Below are 18,314 nucleotides of genomic sequence, written 5' to 3' on the forward strand. Positions count from 1 at the left end.
AGAACTTGAAATAGGCAACAACAATTCAGTCAATTGATTAGTGAGCATATGTGGGTTTTGCATTTAAGTTCAAAATATAAAGATCAGAACCGCGGGAGATGAACGGAAAAATCAAACCACTGACTACGGCAGATCCGATTTTTGTGGAGCAAATACTAGGGTTACTTGTTATTCAGCGTTATAATAATAATGCAAACAACCTACTTATAACCGGCCCCCGGACTTCATCAAGCACACTGACTATATTTTACTATATTGAGATGTCCCTATGGGAGAGGCTATGTTAGGTCGTTTGGTCAATGCCTTCTGGAGTATCAAAAAATTCAAACTTCCTTTATAATCTCCTTTGTGATGGTTATTAACAAAATATAAACAGAACTTGAAATAGGCAACAACAATTCAGTCAATTGATTAGTGAGCATATGTGGGTTTTGCATTTAAGTTCAAAATATAAAGATCAGAATCTTATGACAACAGCTTATATAACACTTATCACCTAAGCAATTATTGGCAACTGCAATAATACTATTTAACTTATAGATTCATAGTTGCACGTTGAATGCATATCGAAATATAGATCAAACTCATAGTTTACAACAACTGAATCGTAAAAGAAGCAAAGAAGGGTGTAACAAAAAATTTCCTCAATAACGGCACTGGCTGTAATCTGTGTAACAAAATTTCTAAACATCAATAAAGTTGAGGGATGCCTGGCACACATCATATATAGATTAACAGAAAATAAGAAGAAAATTTAGTACTCTCTTCACTGAACTAAATGACCCTTCTCTGCATATATCCTACTTTCATTAAGATTTCTAAAACCCAATACTTAATTCTTGTTCGGTCATCTCATACACGTGGTCTCTTGCATCTGTTAGAGCACTCTGCGACATTTTATAAGCTAACATTAGGTTCAAAGAAGAAAAGTCAAATAACAGGTTTGGGAGATGATATACCATTTGGGTTTAGTAACACGTCAAAGTTAGTTTGGTATACATTAGATTAACTTAATCCAACCCACAACACCTTTCTATATAATAATGATAAACGAAGCTTATTATATCTAAGTGAAATTATTGTAAAGTATAAATATTCCTTTTTAATATATAGACATTCCTTAGTTATATATGGTATGCTTAAACGTCTATGTTTAGCAATCTCACGTTTTATACAACCAATGTGTCGTAGAACAATACTTATGTTACCTAGGTAATGACCCTATTTTTAAAATATATGATTCGGGAAGTTATGCATTATAAATACACTTTGGAGAACTTTCAGTTTATTTAACCCGTTTTCTATAAAAAAAAATATAACCTGAAGAGTGACATGGACTAAATCATAAGTAAAGGCTGATATAATACCTGTCCTAACTTTGTAAGAAAGTTGCTAGCAAGATTCAAAGATGTGAGTCTCACATCTTCATTAGCCTTCAATGCTTGCGATATTGAAAAAGCTCCTTCATCCTGTTGGCATATCAAATTAAAAAGGTGCAGGAAATCATTTTGTGGATTAATATATTTTCCCATTCAAAATTTTTTGATTATTATTTTTTAAAATAAAATACATACTCTAATTTCATTGTATCCTAAATCAAGTGACACGAGTGCTTCATTGACCACCTTCAAGCTGCGAGCCAGGGACTTAGCACCCTGTACGAACAACTGGTTGTAGACTAATTGTAAATAGATTGTAATATAAAAAATGAAACCACTTTGAAAAATGAACCTCATCACTGAGCCCATTGGCGCGTAGGTCCAGAGTAGAAATTGTATTGTTGTATTTTAAAGTATCAGCTATGAATTCTGCACCCTTTGGTCCAATCTGTAACATGTCCAAAAAGAGATGGTCTATTAAATTTAGATTTCTTAGAAAATTCTAAAACTTGATAAAGCCCTGGATCTTAGTGTACCTTGCACCAACCAAGCATAAGGGTCTTTATATTTCCATGAAACTTGAGAACGTCTGACAAAGCTTTTGCTCCATCTGGTCCCATGGGATTATAACCAAGTTCAAGCTGTTTACATAACAAATTGAAACAATTTAAGTGACTGCTTGAGTGTTCGTATATTCGTTGATGAATTCGAGTTAGGTGTGTGAGGTTGCCCCTTTTTTTTATTTAAAAAAAAAAAACATCAACTTTGGGAGGAAAGCAATGTGCAAGTATGTAAAGTTAAAAGTTATCTGCAAACGGATAATTGGCAATTTTCCAAGGTTGCAAAAATCGTTACTCGGAGAGTACTCGGTCGGGAAAAAGACTTTTGATGGAGTAATCGGCAACTCGGGGAGTAATTGGGTATTGGATTGGACTTTTCCAAAATTATGTGTCTTAATAAAACAAGGAATCCACAAACATAAACGTTAATGTAATTGTCTAAAATTATAAACATAATCTCCATTTGTTCAGGAACTCTAAAATTCTAATTTTATATTTTATACTTATTCATATCAAAATGTTGACCGAATTTGACTATATGAATCCGATTTTGACCCATTGATCAATGTTCACCAACTCAAATACTCGAAGGATGGAAAATCAGTTTTGCCAGTTCCTAGAAAAGAGTGATCGGGAGGTAATCGGCATTAATCGGGGAGTTTTACAGCACTGCAAATTTCATGGGAAGAAGGGAGTTGCGTAAAGCCAGTAAAAGACTCACAGCTGTAATCACAGTATTATCTTTTAAAACTTCTGCTATTGCAGTGATCCCTTTAGCATGGATATCATTTCCACCCTGCAAGTAGTTAATGTCTAATTAAATTATTATAAATTATAAATAATCTTACTTTACTTCTCGCAGGGAAATCATGTAGCGTCTCCTCACCAAATCTATGTTTGTTATTGAACAATTTTCCTTCAAAGCCTCGGCTATTTTCTCAGCTCCCTGAAGCATTTAAATTATATAGTTTAGTTATGCATAACATAAGAACCTGATTATTGTGAACAGGGGAATGTAATTAACATGAATACCTCATCTTTAATGTCGTTCATATATATGTTAAGCCACAACAAGGATTTACTTCTTTTGATATATTCCGCAATATGAAACGCACCTTTTGATGTAATCAAATTGTTGCCAATGTCAAGAGCTGTGAGTTTCCCTGCTCATGAACTATACATGTCAAGTTAAGATGACATATCCATATATACATATACGCGATTAATGAAAAATATACATATATGAAAAAAAAAAAAGATATACATATATGCGATGAAATGAAATTGTGTATATAAATAAAAATAAAAAAATAAAAAAAAAGAGGAAACCATACACTAAGAAACCAAACCTTTATGTTTTGACAGTCCAGTTATCAGCGCACGAACTCCTTCATCTCCTATAGAGTTCCCATGCAAGAAAATTTCCTGCATATTCATATATATATTTTTCACATGACACAGTGCATAAATTACGAATTCACGTTCATACACTTTTGTAGAAGTCGTCTGAGTCGGCTGACACGTCGGTTTGGGAACTAGCCTGTCCCAAGTCGCCCAAAAACGCCTTAAATTCGGTCAACGCTAAAAAGTCAGGTCAAATTCGGGCCGAATCGGATCTAAGTCGGTCAAAGTTAGGTCAATTTTTTTTTATATTTTTTACAATTAGATTCTCCGCCATATTTCTATGTTCGACATATTAATGCTTTATGGTTGAATATGTGTAATATGTATGTTTGATTTATTTATTACTATAGGTCAACTTTGGGCAACACTCGACTCATCCCGACTTAATCGACTCGTTTATCTAAGGTCCCGACCGACTCAACCCCAACTCACGGCCTTTACAACTTGCGTTTATATAAGATCTTGTAGTATGTGATTATGTGATGATATATATTTTAAACCAATAACATAACATAAAGAATTATAAGAAAAAGAGACTGAAAATGATTTTAAACCAATAACATAAAGAATTATAACAAAAAAAGAGACAGAAAACGAGAAAAGTACCCTCAAAGCTTTGTTACCCTCGAGCCCTTTAGCAAGCGAAGATGCCCCTAAAGCACCGCCATAATTTCCACTAATAAAATAACATAACAGGTGGTCATGACACAAATGTCGAGGAATGTAAAAATCCATGAAACATATTTGTGAGATGGTTAAACAAGATAATATCAGAAAAACTTGTACTCACTTTAGATACAAGCTTTGTAATGATTTGTTTTCAAGAAGTGCCTCAGCAAGACCTGAAAATCCCTGCCTCCAATACCAATAAAAAAAAGTAAGAATATGCAATTAACTTGTTGTTTAGGTAATAATAAAAAATAAAATAAAAATGCATACAGAAAACAAAATTCATGCTTAGGTAATAATAAGAAAAAAATAAAAAGGCGTACAGAATAGTCAATTAGATTGTTGTTTAGTTCAATTGTGCGCAACGTTGAGTTTTTCTTTAGCATCTCACCAATAGCCTTTGCCCCCTGTAACAAAGGAATACATCATAGCCTATTAACAATTAATCACACTATATATCAATTTTGAATATTTTTAAGATTTAGGATGGATATAAAAGGTAACCTCATCCCCTAGCCCAATACTATTTAGCTGGAGCTTCTGAATACCACTATTTTCCACCAGTATATCACATAAGATCTTCAAAAAACAACACCACATATTATTCAGTAATTACAGAGGTCCAAAAATTTTAACATTTTAACATTAAACAAAGATAAAAATTAACAGATGAACTGATCACATGCATACAAAACTGAAAGGCAGACAAGGAACTCCCAAGGTTGCAAAAATTGTTACTCGGGGAGACTTTATAGACTTTTCATACATTTATATAATAAAGTTCAAAATTATATGTGTTAATATAAAAGAAATCCATAAACATAAACATTAAAAAAAATGTTAATATAATTGTCTAGAAACGTAAAAGAATCTTCATTTGTTCAAGACCTCACAGTCTAATTTAAATTCATATTAAAATTAAAATATCAGATCCATGTTAAATTTGACCGATTGACTGACTAAATCGACTTTGACCAACTAAATCCGATTTTCACCCATTGACTGATGTTGACCAATTAATTATTCAGAATTTGAAAACCAAATTGGCCGGTTCCTAAAATGGAGTAATTGGGGAGTAGTCTGCATTAATCGGGTAGTTTTACAACATTGGGAACTCCTTACATAGATCGATTTTTAAGACATTTATTTGCAAGAATTAAATGACAGAAACAAAATTCAACTTATTGTGATTGCCTTAGAAATCCATGACAAAGCTTAGTTCAAACAACTTAGCTCACCTTAGCTCCTTCATCCCCAATAGTGTTTCCTGATAGGTTAAGAGTCTTAAGAAATATATTTGATTGAAGAATACCATCAAAGGCCTTAATTCCTTCTGCGGTTATTCCATTTGCAGCGAAATTTACATCTTCAACAACCTGAAAAATGAAAGGTAAAAAATTTAAATAGGACTAAAATGAAATGATGATTTTAATATTGGACTGGCGTATGAATACTATTTTACCTATATTAAATTTTAATAAGAAACTCTATTATAGGACACCTTGGATTACAAATTTAAGTTTCCTAGTTCACACATAGATCAGCTTAATCTTGATATATAGAATTTGAATCTGACAATTCATTGCAATTAAGTTTCCTAGTTCACACATAGATCATTATGACGTTCATAAGTCTAACCTGGTTATAAGCTAAGCTCTCTGCAAGGTAAAATAGTCCATCGTCTCCAAAGTTGCGACCTGCCAAAATTTTAATATTGAGAGCTTTATGAAATGTGACAATTAACATATGCAATTTAGTTACACTCTTACTGACGTATTATACAATGTGAATATGCTATTACCTGACATGTCAACAATATAGAACGCCCTGAGTTCTTTTGCAAAATCATTGAGTTTCTGTTTTGATTCCCTTTCGATCTTCACACCAAAATTAGGCAACAAATTTGTGTTTGCAGCGAAGGACCATTTTGCACCTTCAGTTGGTTTTTTGCCTGATGTTGGGGCTTTTGGCTGCTTGGGCATCATCAATTTCTCCACCAATTTCCACATAACTGAAAGCTGAAGACATAAATTAGTGAACAATTGAGAAGTTTCTATCTATAGCCTTCAACTTCCATAGAAAAACTAAATGTAGAAACAGAAAAAGGAATGTAAAAGCAAAGAATCCTTAAATATGAAGTTAAATTAGAAACAATGGTTGACACTAGTTTACCTGCTCGCAAGTATAAACAATTTTACAAACCTAATTCCATTTTGATGAGAACATAGTTGATACAGAACGATGGTTTTAGATAGGAAAACCGAAACGCGTAATTGGCAATTGTTAAATCCGAGTTTTCATATTAACATAAAATAAATATAAAGAAACACTATCTCACTATTCACTAAAGGTAGTTACATTTTCCATGATCCAATAAAGACTTGTGATAAATAATAATAACACATTAAACACATAAATATGATACAAATTACCAAATCTCAACAACATCATCGTCGAATATTTTTTACTATATCACAAATTACCAAATCATATAGCTCATCAAATCAAATGGAACATAAAAGCTCACTTAGTTGCAAAACCTAATTAGAGCATCTCCTAAACCTGCTAACAAAATCTATAAACCCTACCTATACAAATTAACAAAAAAGGTAAGTATAAAATAGATAGAAATAAAACATTTAAGTATCAATTAAAAAGCAATACCAAAAGTAACGACGATGAATGAGCCAACCGGAAGAACAAAAGAAACAATCTCCTTCACCGGAACGGAAGTTAACGGCGCAGTTTCCGATTGAGACTCCGTATACACTCTCCTACTTCTTCTTCCAGACGAAGCGTTCTTAATAGCGAAAGTTTTGAACTGAAAACGACGTCGCCCTGAACGGACGTAGTGCACCGTAGAAGTTGAAAAAAATGCACGCCGATGAAGTAGAACATAGCTGGAGCTGGTGGTTGGTTTTGATTGTGAGTAGATTGACAAAGTTGAAGCACAATCCATGGAGTGAGTGCGAGTGAATGAGTGTGTGAGATGAAAATTGGGGGAAATAGAAAAATAAAAATGGATAGAATTAAGTGAAGACGACGAGTATGAAGAAGAAATAAATACTGCTGTCTGATGTTTGGGCCTAACATTTTGGGCTTATCCATGTTTTAATAACTTTGGGCCCATTTGATTGTGTTGTATATTGTGTCTTAACGGAAAGGCATAATTAGCTCGAACACTCTTTTTTTATTAATTTATTATTACATTATTTAAAAAAAAAAAATTACGTGAATACACTGCCACTTCGAACAAGAATTTGTTCTACAGGCAATCGTGTTCTAACATGTAAAAATGCACAGTGTTAGAACAACATACACTGTATTAGAACAAAATTTTGTTGGAACGCGTATTATAATAAGAGACACCGTAAATGCACTTTGTTCGAACAACATACACTATATTAGAACATAATGTTGTTCTAACATCTAAATTAATGACGAGTACCAGAAAAATGCATTGTGTTCGAACAACATAAATTGTATTAGAACAAAATGTTGTTTATAATCAAGTTCATTTTACTCTTCGGTAAGTCACTATGTTCAACCATGTAGTTTGTAATCACGTTCATTTTACTCAACGGTAAATTATTAGCTTTACACTATATTGTAAATTATTGTAAATTATAGTCTACATTGTGACAAAAGAAAATATATATAACCTATTTATAGCTTTAACCGTTAATAATATCTGTTTCATGACATCTTTAAAAGAAAATAAAAAATCCCACGTAATCAAATTACCAGTACAACCGGTAGCACATAAAATTTTGTAGACGGTATAAATACACTATTTGAAAGCTTATAACCTACAGTAAGATTATTTGGGGTATATAGACTACAATGAGATAAAAATGAAAATATATAGGCTATTTGTAGCTTTATTTCTTGTTTTTATGGCACATCTATAATCTATTTGTTCTTGTTATTATTATTTCTTTAAATATTTTTCTTGTACACCAAATAGTTTGTTCTTATGCCACAAGTATCAATTCTAATTTTAACCCTCAATGAGAATTGAACACGTTTCACTTTGGTTTTCACATTAGCCGGCCGATATTGTTGTTATCGATCGCTACAAAGAAGGAACCATAGCTAGCCGGTTTAACCCTACACTGCATCAATTCAATACCTCTATATAAAACTTAACCATGACCATTTCGTTCATAGCAATTCCTTCCTCCAAGGTTAGCTAGCCCACATTATAAATCAGATACATATACGAGTATAAATGGCTGTAGCTACCGTATTTGTCGTCTACTTTTCAGCTATGTTAGTGGCTGCAATGGCCATGGACATGGACATGCCTGGAATGGCCCCAATGGATATGTGGATGGGGGCGCCTGCACCCACATCTGGAACCAACCTTATTTCCCCGTTGATGACACTCGTTGGAAGTTTTGTTGCGTTGTCTCTATCGTATCTCATGATCAAATGAAGGGTTTGATCGTATGTTATTAATTGATTATGTATGTTGCATGCTACTTATTAACTAGTGGTTGATTTTTGTTTCTGTTACTACTTAAAATTTTATTTTATGGAAGTGTTGTAATTTCTTACCTTAATAAATTAATTTTTATAAAGCGAATAAGAATAATATTACTTTTTTTAACGACAAAAATTGGTATATTATAAATAAAACCACCTTGGTTAAAAGGAGCAAGAACCGACTCCCATTTAACCCATGCCATTTTTTTGGAAGTGTTGCTTCCCCAAAAAAAAAATCTTACCCGAATCGACTCAAGATCCTTGATCACCATTTTCGAACATTTAAATAAAGACATCCAATATATCCTCAAATTATCCATTACAGATTTCAAAAGTGTGAGCTTGCCACCCGATGAAATTAACGATGACTTCCATGTAGATAAACGAGATATATATTTCTCAATTAACTCAATCCAATTCGCTACTCTTTTCATATTAGTGACCATAGGTATTCCAAGGTACTTAGTATGGAAATTCCCGGACCTACAACCCGCATCAGTGGCAATGACGTCTACAATAGTTTGGTCAACACCTACTCCGAAAACATGTGACTTTGAAACATTTAACTTTAAACCCGAGACCAAATGGAAAACTTCAAGAACATGAAGAATATGATCTAATTCGAAAGTGTTCCAATCGTACATAATAATAACGTCATCAGCATAAATAAAATGAGAAATATGAATGTCACTCAAACCCACTTTGACGCCACAGATGTAGCTTCCTTGCATTGCTTGATGGAGAGCCAAATGAAGACCTTCCATAACAATTAATAAAAAGAAAGGACTAAGCGGATCACCTTGTCGTAGGCCCCTTTATATCGGGAATTCACGAGTAGGACTTCCATTCACAAGTACTGAAGTTCTAGCCGAGGTTAAACATATCCAACTACACCAAATAGATCCAAATCCCAACGATTCTAACACAAAAATTAAATAACCCCAACTAACCGAATCGTAAGCTTTCTCAACGCGTGGGAATATATTGTTGAAACTTGCACATGTATTAACCACATCAAATTTATTTTTGAAAAAACCAAAAAAACTTGTTCTTAATAACAGAAGGATCGTCCACTCAAGAACCTTCAACCATAAGACCTTGAATAAGTTGTTGTTTTCTTTTATATGTTTTAGGAAAGTATGAAAAAACTTAGTGTTCTCATCGCCCTCCACATCCCATTTAATACGAGATTTTTGAAGAAGATCTAAGGAATTCAATTTAGAAAACTCTTCACGATCTTGAAACAACTTATTCCGTTCATTAATAATTTCCAATGAAGCATTTCCTGCATCAATCATAATATCCATCTCATCAATTTTTGTGACAATCTCCTTAAGTCTCTATTTTTCGGACTGTCTGACATTACAAATCCAGTCTTTGAGACGACCTTTCAATTATCTTAACTTGGAAACAATGTGAACAGAAGGGTCCATGTTAACATCGAGCTATGCATTTCGTACAAAATCACCGAAATCAGGTCTATCAAACGAAGATGAATAAACTCTAAACCACTTAGGACCAAAATCCCGTTTTTCTTGAAAAGATAAACATGTGAATGATCCAAATGACCACGAGGCATCACAATGCCTTTTAAATCATCTACGGCCGTCAGTACAATATTAGAAACAAAAAAAGGGTCAAGTTTACTTAGTTTGTCACCCGCTTTGTTTCTCCAAGTGAAATTGAGACCCCCCAAAGGTATCTCATGCAGCGAGCTATTCGTCACAAAATCATTAAACTGCTGGGCCCCTTGCAAATGGAAGTCTGACCCGCTTCTTTCACATTCGAATCTAACATAATTCAAATCACCAAAAAGTATATAATCACCACTATTATCAGCCATAAAAGCAGAAATTTTACTCCACAAAACAGCCTGATCATTTAAAGATTGGGGAGCGTAAACATTAACCATGTAAACTTCCAAATCCTCCCTAATCCATCGCCCCTTGAGTCCTTGACTATAACAAAATTATCGTCACATCAAATACGATCTTTAATAAAAGCGTTAGGATCCCACAGAGATATTATACCCCTGAAAAACCTCTAGATAAAGTTATAGCATAATCGAATTAAGAATTGCCCGAAATTGACATCAAACGAAACATTTGCAACCGAGACATTTTCGTTTCTTGAAGTCCCAAAATTTGAACATTAGATGACATACAAACTTCACGGGTCCACTGACGTTTCAAAAACTCTTTCGAACCGCAACTATTAAGTGAAATTATCTTCATCAGAATTAGAGGAGTTAGACACTAAAGTTGCTTCAAGAACAAAAGTCCAAGTACCAACTTCTTGTAGCATAACCTCGATATCCACCTCATTGATGTTAATGAATTCGTTAAAAACCACTCTTTTCTTAGAGTCTATAGCGATACATACCCCTCTAGAGGACACGGGAAGCTTGCAATTTTTTAAAAGAATATAAAACGGCCGAATAAAGAAGCAACCTTTTTAAACGCGTTAGTACCGCAAGCACATTTCAGCAATCCAGAAATCTCAATCCAGATGATACGTTCACCGAGAAAAAAAAACGAGATCAGAAGAAGAAGTGGCGACGCCGCAGGTTGTTGAAAATCGCCCGAAAAAGATGGAGTACAACTAATGAAGATGCATATGTGAATAATACTACTATAAGGCCACATGCAATGGTTCATGGTTTTAACACAACTTTTATCCGCCACATCAGTACAAACACTTTAACATTCCTTTCACATTGCTTTCACTAAACCCTCACTATCATACACACAATTTCAAACTTTAACCAATTTAAAATTATTAATAAATACAATTTAAAATTATTTAACCAATTAAAATGTGTGTGCATATGATATTAAATGTGGGGCCTTTATTTCACAATTCCTTTTCTTCCGTTGCAGGAGTGGTTGGCGCCAACTTTAACCAACTACCCACAATCATTGTTAAACTTTAACAATTATTAACGTAGAATTTAACAAACTATTTCAAGTGGCCTAATAGAGAAACAGTCCATGTATGGGAAAGAATGAGGTTTATCATGCACTAACCCATGAAACTAGTATGGTACGATTGACCAATATGATTCACATCACGAGCTAATAGAACACGAAATAAACAGAAGCACCAGCAAAATCAAAATGCCATTTTAAACAACGGAAGTCCATTATTCACAAGCCACTTATACCAATCGATCGTCTTTTGTTTAAGTCTTCACAAAATCTAATTGTAGCTCTTTAGTGAATCTCGTTGAGAGCAACCGGAAGATTCCAACATTTGTTTTTGACTTTTTGAAAACCTTTTGGTTATGATTGTGATGACCCATCCTAATCCATCCGAACGAAGTCCATATCGATTATAAACGATTCACAACAGTTGATTACATCGCGAGGTACTTGACCTCTATATGATACATTTTACAAACATTGCATTCGTTTTTGAAAAGACAATCTTTCATTACATCGAAAGTTGACGGCGTGCATACCATTTTATAATATATCTAACTATAATTGACTTAATAATAATCTTGCTGAACTCAACGACTCGAATGCAACGTCTTTTGAAATATGTCATGAATGACTCCAAGTAATATCTTTAAAATGAGCAATTTCACAGCGGAAGACTTCTTTCATACCTGAGAATAAACATGCTTTCAAGTGTCAACCAAAAGGTTGGTGAGTTCATTAGTTTAACATAAATAATCATTTCATAATTTTAATAGACCACAAGATTTCATATTTCCAGTTCTCATAAACATACGTCCCATGCATAGAGACAAAAATATCATTCATATGGATTGAACACCTGGTAACCGACATTCAAAATATGTATATAAGAATATCCCCATCATTCCGGGATCCTCCTTCGGACATGATATAAATTTCAAAGTACTAAAGCATCCGGTACTTTGGATGGGGCTTGTTGGGCCCGATAGATCTATCTTTAGGATTCGCGTCAATTAGGGTGTCTGTTCCTAATTCTTAGATTACCAGACTATATAGGGGCATATTCGATTCGATCATTCAACTATACAATGTAGTTTCGATTACTTGTGTGTATTTCGTAAAACAGTTATAAAAGCAGCGCATGTATTCTCAGTCCCAAAAATATATATTGCAAAAGCATTTAAAAAGGGAGCAAATGAAACTCACGCATATAAATATTGTAAAACAGTAAATAAAGCATTTGCATGTATTCTCAGCCCAAAAATGTAATGAGTAAAAAGGGGTTCAATGAAACTCACCTAATGTATTTTGTAGTAAAAATACATATGACGACATTAGATAAACTGAACAATGCAGGGTTGGACTCGGATTCACGAACCTAAAACATTTGTATATTTATTAATATTCATATTTGTAATTGAACACATATATATGTATATATATAAAAGTATTAGTTATGTCATTTTTATGTTAATAATATATATATGTTTTATATGTTCATTTTGTATATATATATATATATATATATATATATATATATATATATATATATATATATATATATATATATATATATATATATTTATGTATGTATTTAATTTGTTTATCAAAACAGTAGTTTTAATATACTAAATTAATATTTGTAAAAATAATAATGATAATAACATTAATAATATACATATGTTAATAATAATCCTATTAGTGATAATAACAATGATATTAATAATAGTACTTGTAACAATATTAATTTTATTGTTTTTGGTAGTTATGGTATTAATGATTTACTTATAATAATAATAATAATAATAATAATTAATTTGTTAAAAATGATAATATTAATAAAGATATTGTTAATAATGATACCTTTGTTTAATAATAATAATAGTACTAATTGTTACAAAAGTGATACTAGTACTAATATTAATGAGAAAAATGATAACTTGTATTATATTCCATAATAATAATAATAATCCTTAATGATAACAAAAATAACACTTATACTAATAATAATAGGATTCTTATTAAAAATGATACTATTAATAATTATACTACTTAAGATTAATACTTATAATAATAATAATTTTAGTATTAATCCTAGTGTATTTAATAACAATTATAATTATTAATAATAATCATAACAATAACAACAATAATAATACTAGTATCAATAATCAATAATAATAATAATAATAATAATAATAATAATAATAATAATAATAATAATAATAATAATAATAATAATAATAATAATAATAATAATAATAATAATAATAATAATAATAATAATAATAGTAATAATAGTAATAATAATAATAAGAAATAATAATAATAATAAACATATTTATACCTCAATAGAGGAGGTTTATAAAAAAACGCCAACGCCGGGGATCGAACCCGAGACCTCTCGAATAACGCTAACACCCTTCACCACTCCTCCCGTTCCTGTTTTCTGTTAATATACCCCGTTTATTTTTATATAACCCGTATCTTATCTGTTTCTCCTTTCTCCTTCACCAATCGAACAGCAATTAACATAATCCAATCAACTCAGCGAATTATTCAATTGTTCTAAAATTTGTAATTTAATATAAACGATTTGTTTGAGGTGTTCGATATTAACAGAAAACGTTTTAAATAAATTAAAAAAAACTTGCTGTATCGTGTAAAAAAATAAATTGATGAACTCATCATCTGATTTTGAAATTGAGAACGATTTGTAATAAGGTTACAACACAAATTGTATTTCGATTTATCCCTAGAAACTTTTCCAGTCATCAATTAATCCAAAAGCTTTTAAACAAATTCGAATTTCTCAAAACCCAATTCGTTTGACTTTTTGATCTATAACTTTGACTCGAAAATTTGTAATCGATATTAAGAATTGAGCTAAGAGACTTTGCAGAAAGTTTTAGTGAAACATTCCTAACAACTTCACATTATTACATTTTGAAATTTTATACGAAATCATGATTTTAGAAAAATGGAACACGAACAGGGGTAATGAGTTGAAAAAAAAATTGAATAAACACTTCTGTTTCAATTACACAGATAGATAGATGGTTAAGAGTAATTGTAATTTATAATGATAGAAAATCGAATAGCTGTCTCAATACAATGAATTTAATCGACTGTTTTTAAAAAGAAGAAAGAGGTCGACAGTTTTCATAAGTGAAAGAAAGAAGAATAAAATATATAAAGCAGATAGGGAGATTTAACAGGTATTGTTTGATTCTTGAAAAAAAAAAAACGACTGGTGGGTAGATAGAAACAAGAAGCAGATAAATTTAGATAGTGACATAACCTGATTCGATTTTTAAGTTTACAGCTATATCAGTTTTTTTTTTATAATGAATATATATAAATATCTTTAATAATAATAACTCTATAAATAATAATAATACTCTATAATTAATAAAAATATTAATAATAATTATTTTTTTATAATATTTATAATACTAATAAGTAATGATAATGATATTAACTATAAAATTGATAGTAATAATCTTATTCATGATAATAATACTATTTGTATTATTTATGATAATAATAATACTTATAAAGATAATAATCATAATACTAATTAAATTTTGCTATTAATTACTATAACAATGCTTGTTAATAATGATAACAATAATATTATAACACCTTACATGTATTAATTTTCATATCTATATAATATATATTGAAAATAATAATTTAACAAGTAGTGATATTAATATTAATGTTAATAATAATAATGGAAGTAATAATAACTTTAGTAATACAATAATATTTTAAACTTGTAATTAATTTGATGTAATATTTAATTGGCATGTAATATATATATTACCGAATATCTTTTATTTATTAATTTTTATTTCTAGGATTACATTATATTATAAATCATATATATTTATGTATAGATTTACTTTTAATAACAACTTAATGATTCTGTTTTATTATTTTTCATTTTCATTTATATATATATATATATATATATATATATATATATATATATATATATTAATTACATATTTACTTACAAAACAATTTGTTCGTGAATCATCGAGAATAGTCAAAGGTCAAACGAATACATAAACACAGTTCACAGTTTTTTTTTCGACTTCAACTTTACAAACTTTGTTTATCGTGTCGAAATCATACAAGAATAAAGTTTAAATTTGGTCAGAAATTCTCGGGTCATCACAGTACCTACCCGTTAAAGAAATTTCGTCCCGAAATTTGAGTGAGGTCGTCATGGCTAACAATAAATATGTTTTCCTGACAAATATGAGCTGATAAATAGAGTTTTATCATTATTGAATAATACAGATAAAATAATTCGATTAATCGAAGAGCACGAATGAAGCTATTACAAAAGAGTGAAATGAATAAATGAAGTTTCGTTTTAACTTCTAACGTTGTCTAGGTTGAATTCCGGAATTCAAGGGATATAAAGAAAATCTTCAAAATCTAAAAGATTTGATTCTTCGACGAATAAGGAAATTAAGATCTCTATAATTATATACGGTGATCTGCCTCGATTACTCTGTTTGATATTTCCATTATAAATTAAATTCTTCTGTTCAATTATTCTCATCATTCCTATACTTTCTTTCTTAGTTCATACATCCAAACGATTATAAAAGAAAAATGCTTAATCCAATTCTGATCCTTGTCCTTATCCTTACTATCGCAACAATCATTCTCCTTTTCTAACTTCCACCAGAGGAATCTGGTTTCTTCTACTTTGCCCTTGGGGTTATAGTACTTGTAATTCTCCCGTGTCTTTATGTTGCGATAAACATTGATATACACGGTTTGTAATTTAGGTGTTGTTATAGGGCTTTATATCTTTCCTTATATTTCAATGTCCCTACATCTGGTTTCTATAATCATTGTCATCCACAGTTAATACTCCTTCCTCTTTGCTGCGATTTATACTCCAATTTCTATTTCTTTTGGAGCTTTGTCCCTTCGTTTCTTCTTTTTACGATTGGACACCTCTTGTAATGGTCCAGAATTCGTAACTATGGAGTTTCGAATGAATATAATGTTCTAAACAAGAAAGAACGTAATAACACGATTTGATTTGTCAACTTATCAAAGTCACTGAGAATAGAACTATCAAGAATATATTTTCTTGATATGTTCAGAAGTTAATTTGAATGTAAGAGTGATGTAACATGGCACATGATGACGTTATAATCTGTGAATCATCATGTTCCATTTAGAAACTCAGCATGACTTACTGTAATATAATCACGTTGATCAAGTGTCATTATATTATACTAACTCATGCTTTAGCTCCCTACACTACTTCAAAATATTCGTATTTTAAACTCGAAAGTTTACAGAATATAGAAACTAACAGTTTTTATATGATGTAACACTGATATCAGGAAGAGATTAATGATTTCAGATAAGAATAGTTATGAAATATCTTCAGAAATATGGAGGATTTTTATAATGAAAGATACGATGATATCTCGGAATTTCTAATATCGATGGATGATGAAGAAGATTTATCCGTAAGGGTTTAGATTCGGAAGCAAGGTATTCGCTAAAGATTTCATCAGAAATAGAATCATTCGGATTCTTTGAAGTCAAACTTATTCTTTGTGATTTGTTCACGGCTTCCTTCATAGTTTCGTATAATCCGCTTTTCGGTACTAGATTTTCTATTGAATGTTTCCAATATAATGATACACAGGAAGCACGAAGAGGTATATAATTTCGGACGAGAATATTTATAAAAATATCCTCAGAAATATCGAAGATATTGATGATGATATTTTGGAATTTCTAAGTTCGATGGTTGATAGAGAAAGATTTTTCGTAAAATTTTAACATGACTTTGGAGCAAGATATTCTTTAAAGATTTCAACGGATCCAAAATTATCTGGATTCTTTGAATATAGGGTATGGTACTTGTATTTGTCCTTGGTCTCCTTCATGGTTAGCTCAATCCATTTTTCAGTTCCAACTTTTCTGAGCTTTTCTATCATACTATTCTTTATCATTAAACTTCCGATGATTAAGGCCGTTTACGGTTGTCTACAGTTTCTGCTGCTTCATTCAGCTTTTTCAATATTCAGAGTAATAATTAGCAGACTGGGTGCTTTTCAGAATTTCAGAATGAAAGATCATAGTTCTAAGAGATAAATGTTATATGTATACATATAACTGTTGATGTAGAAACGTTGCGAGATTTAAAATACTGATTTGCTGATTTCCGGTAAGGCAATTCTTGTTACGAAACGAGGATGAGTATATGATAGGGTATTTATGAATAAATATAGTGATTTATCGAAGTGACTTACGCCAAAGAGTAGTGAAGTTGCTGGTACGTTTACTGTTAATGTGGTGGGATATAAACAGTTCCCCGGTAACGAAGGCGAAAAGATAACGTATGTATCAAGGTTATAATAAAGTTGTTTCGAACGAAAAGTTGAAGTTGACTTGTTGGAGCTGTGACAAAATTTGCTACTTTGAGAGGAATTACCAAGTTATTTTGGGTAATAATAATACTAAAGGAATTAGCACAGATACTTGTTAAACGTTTACTCAGGTTTCGAGTGTTTTCAAGTGCATAACTATATACATCAATCTCTTCTTACGTAGATGAAGTGCGGTTGGTTCATCCTCTCGATTGATGTGTTTTCAAGAATTATGAAAGGTTTGGGCGCAGATTGTAATCGTCAAGATACAAATGAGGTTTAAGGTGAAATCAAGTGGCAAACTTGAAGATTTGTTTAGTTTCATATGTTATAATCAATATTTTAATTCATTTTAATTGTCCAATGTTGGCAGTCCTCGATTGATAGTCCACAGTTAGCAATTCAACAATTCATATATAATTTAATATATAATATTTGAATTAATTAATACGTATCGTGACCCGTGTACATGTC

At 31.2% G+C, this 18,314-nt stretch overlaps 1 protein-coding gene across 3 annotated transcripts; it reads right to left on the reverse strand.

Annotated features, from left to right (window-relative positions):
- Positions 1-571: 571 nt before the first annotated feature.
- Positions 572-7,027, reverse strand: LOC139857515 (uncharacterized). 3 transcript variants are annotated; one of them, XM_071846295.1, is made up of 17 exons: positions 6,677-7,027; positions 5,814-6,023; positions 5,651-5,709; positions 5,251-5,388; positions 4,517-4,591; positions 4,336-4,419; positions 4,134-4,195; positions 3,950-4,019; positions 3,289-3,364; positions 2,972-3,102; positions 2,826-2,885; positions 2,661-2,735; positions 1,916-2,020; positions 1,732-1,827; positions 1,575-1,655; positions 1,368-1,469; positions 572-887 (listed from the first exon to the last, which is right to left on the reverse strand). In XM_071846295.1, exons 1-17 carry the CDS (start codon positions 6,969-6,971, stop codon positions 819-821), a joined length of 1,788 nt encoding a protein of 595 aa, XP_071702396.1. In that variant the 5' UTR covers positions 6,972-7,027; the 3' UTR covers positions 572-818. The 3 variants fall into 3 exon arrangements, with proteins under 3 accessions (XP_071702396.1, XP_071702395.1, XP_071702398.1); XM_071846294.1 differs by having other exon boundaries at positions 1,575-1,667; XM_071846297.1 differs by having other exon boundaries at positions 1,575-1,667; positions 5,814-6,030; positions 6,677-6,812.
- Between the last annotated feature and the right edge of the window lie 11,287 nt (positions 7,028-18,314).

Source organism: Rutidosis leptorrhynchoides, chromosome 7, assembly GCF_046630445.1.
Source record: "Rutidosis leptorrhynchoides isolate AG116_Rl617_1_P2 chromosome 7, CSIRO_AGI_Rlap_v1, whole genome shotgun sequence".
Lineage (NCBI taxonomy): Eukaryota > Viridiplantae > Streptophyta > Magnoliopsida > Asterales > Asteraceae > Rutidosis > Rutidosis leptorrhynchoides.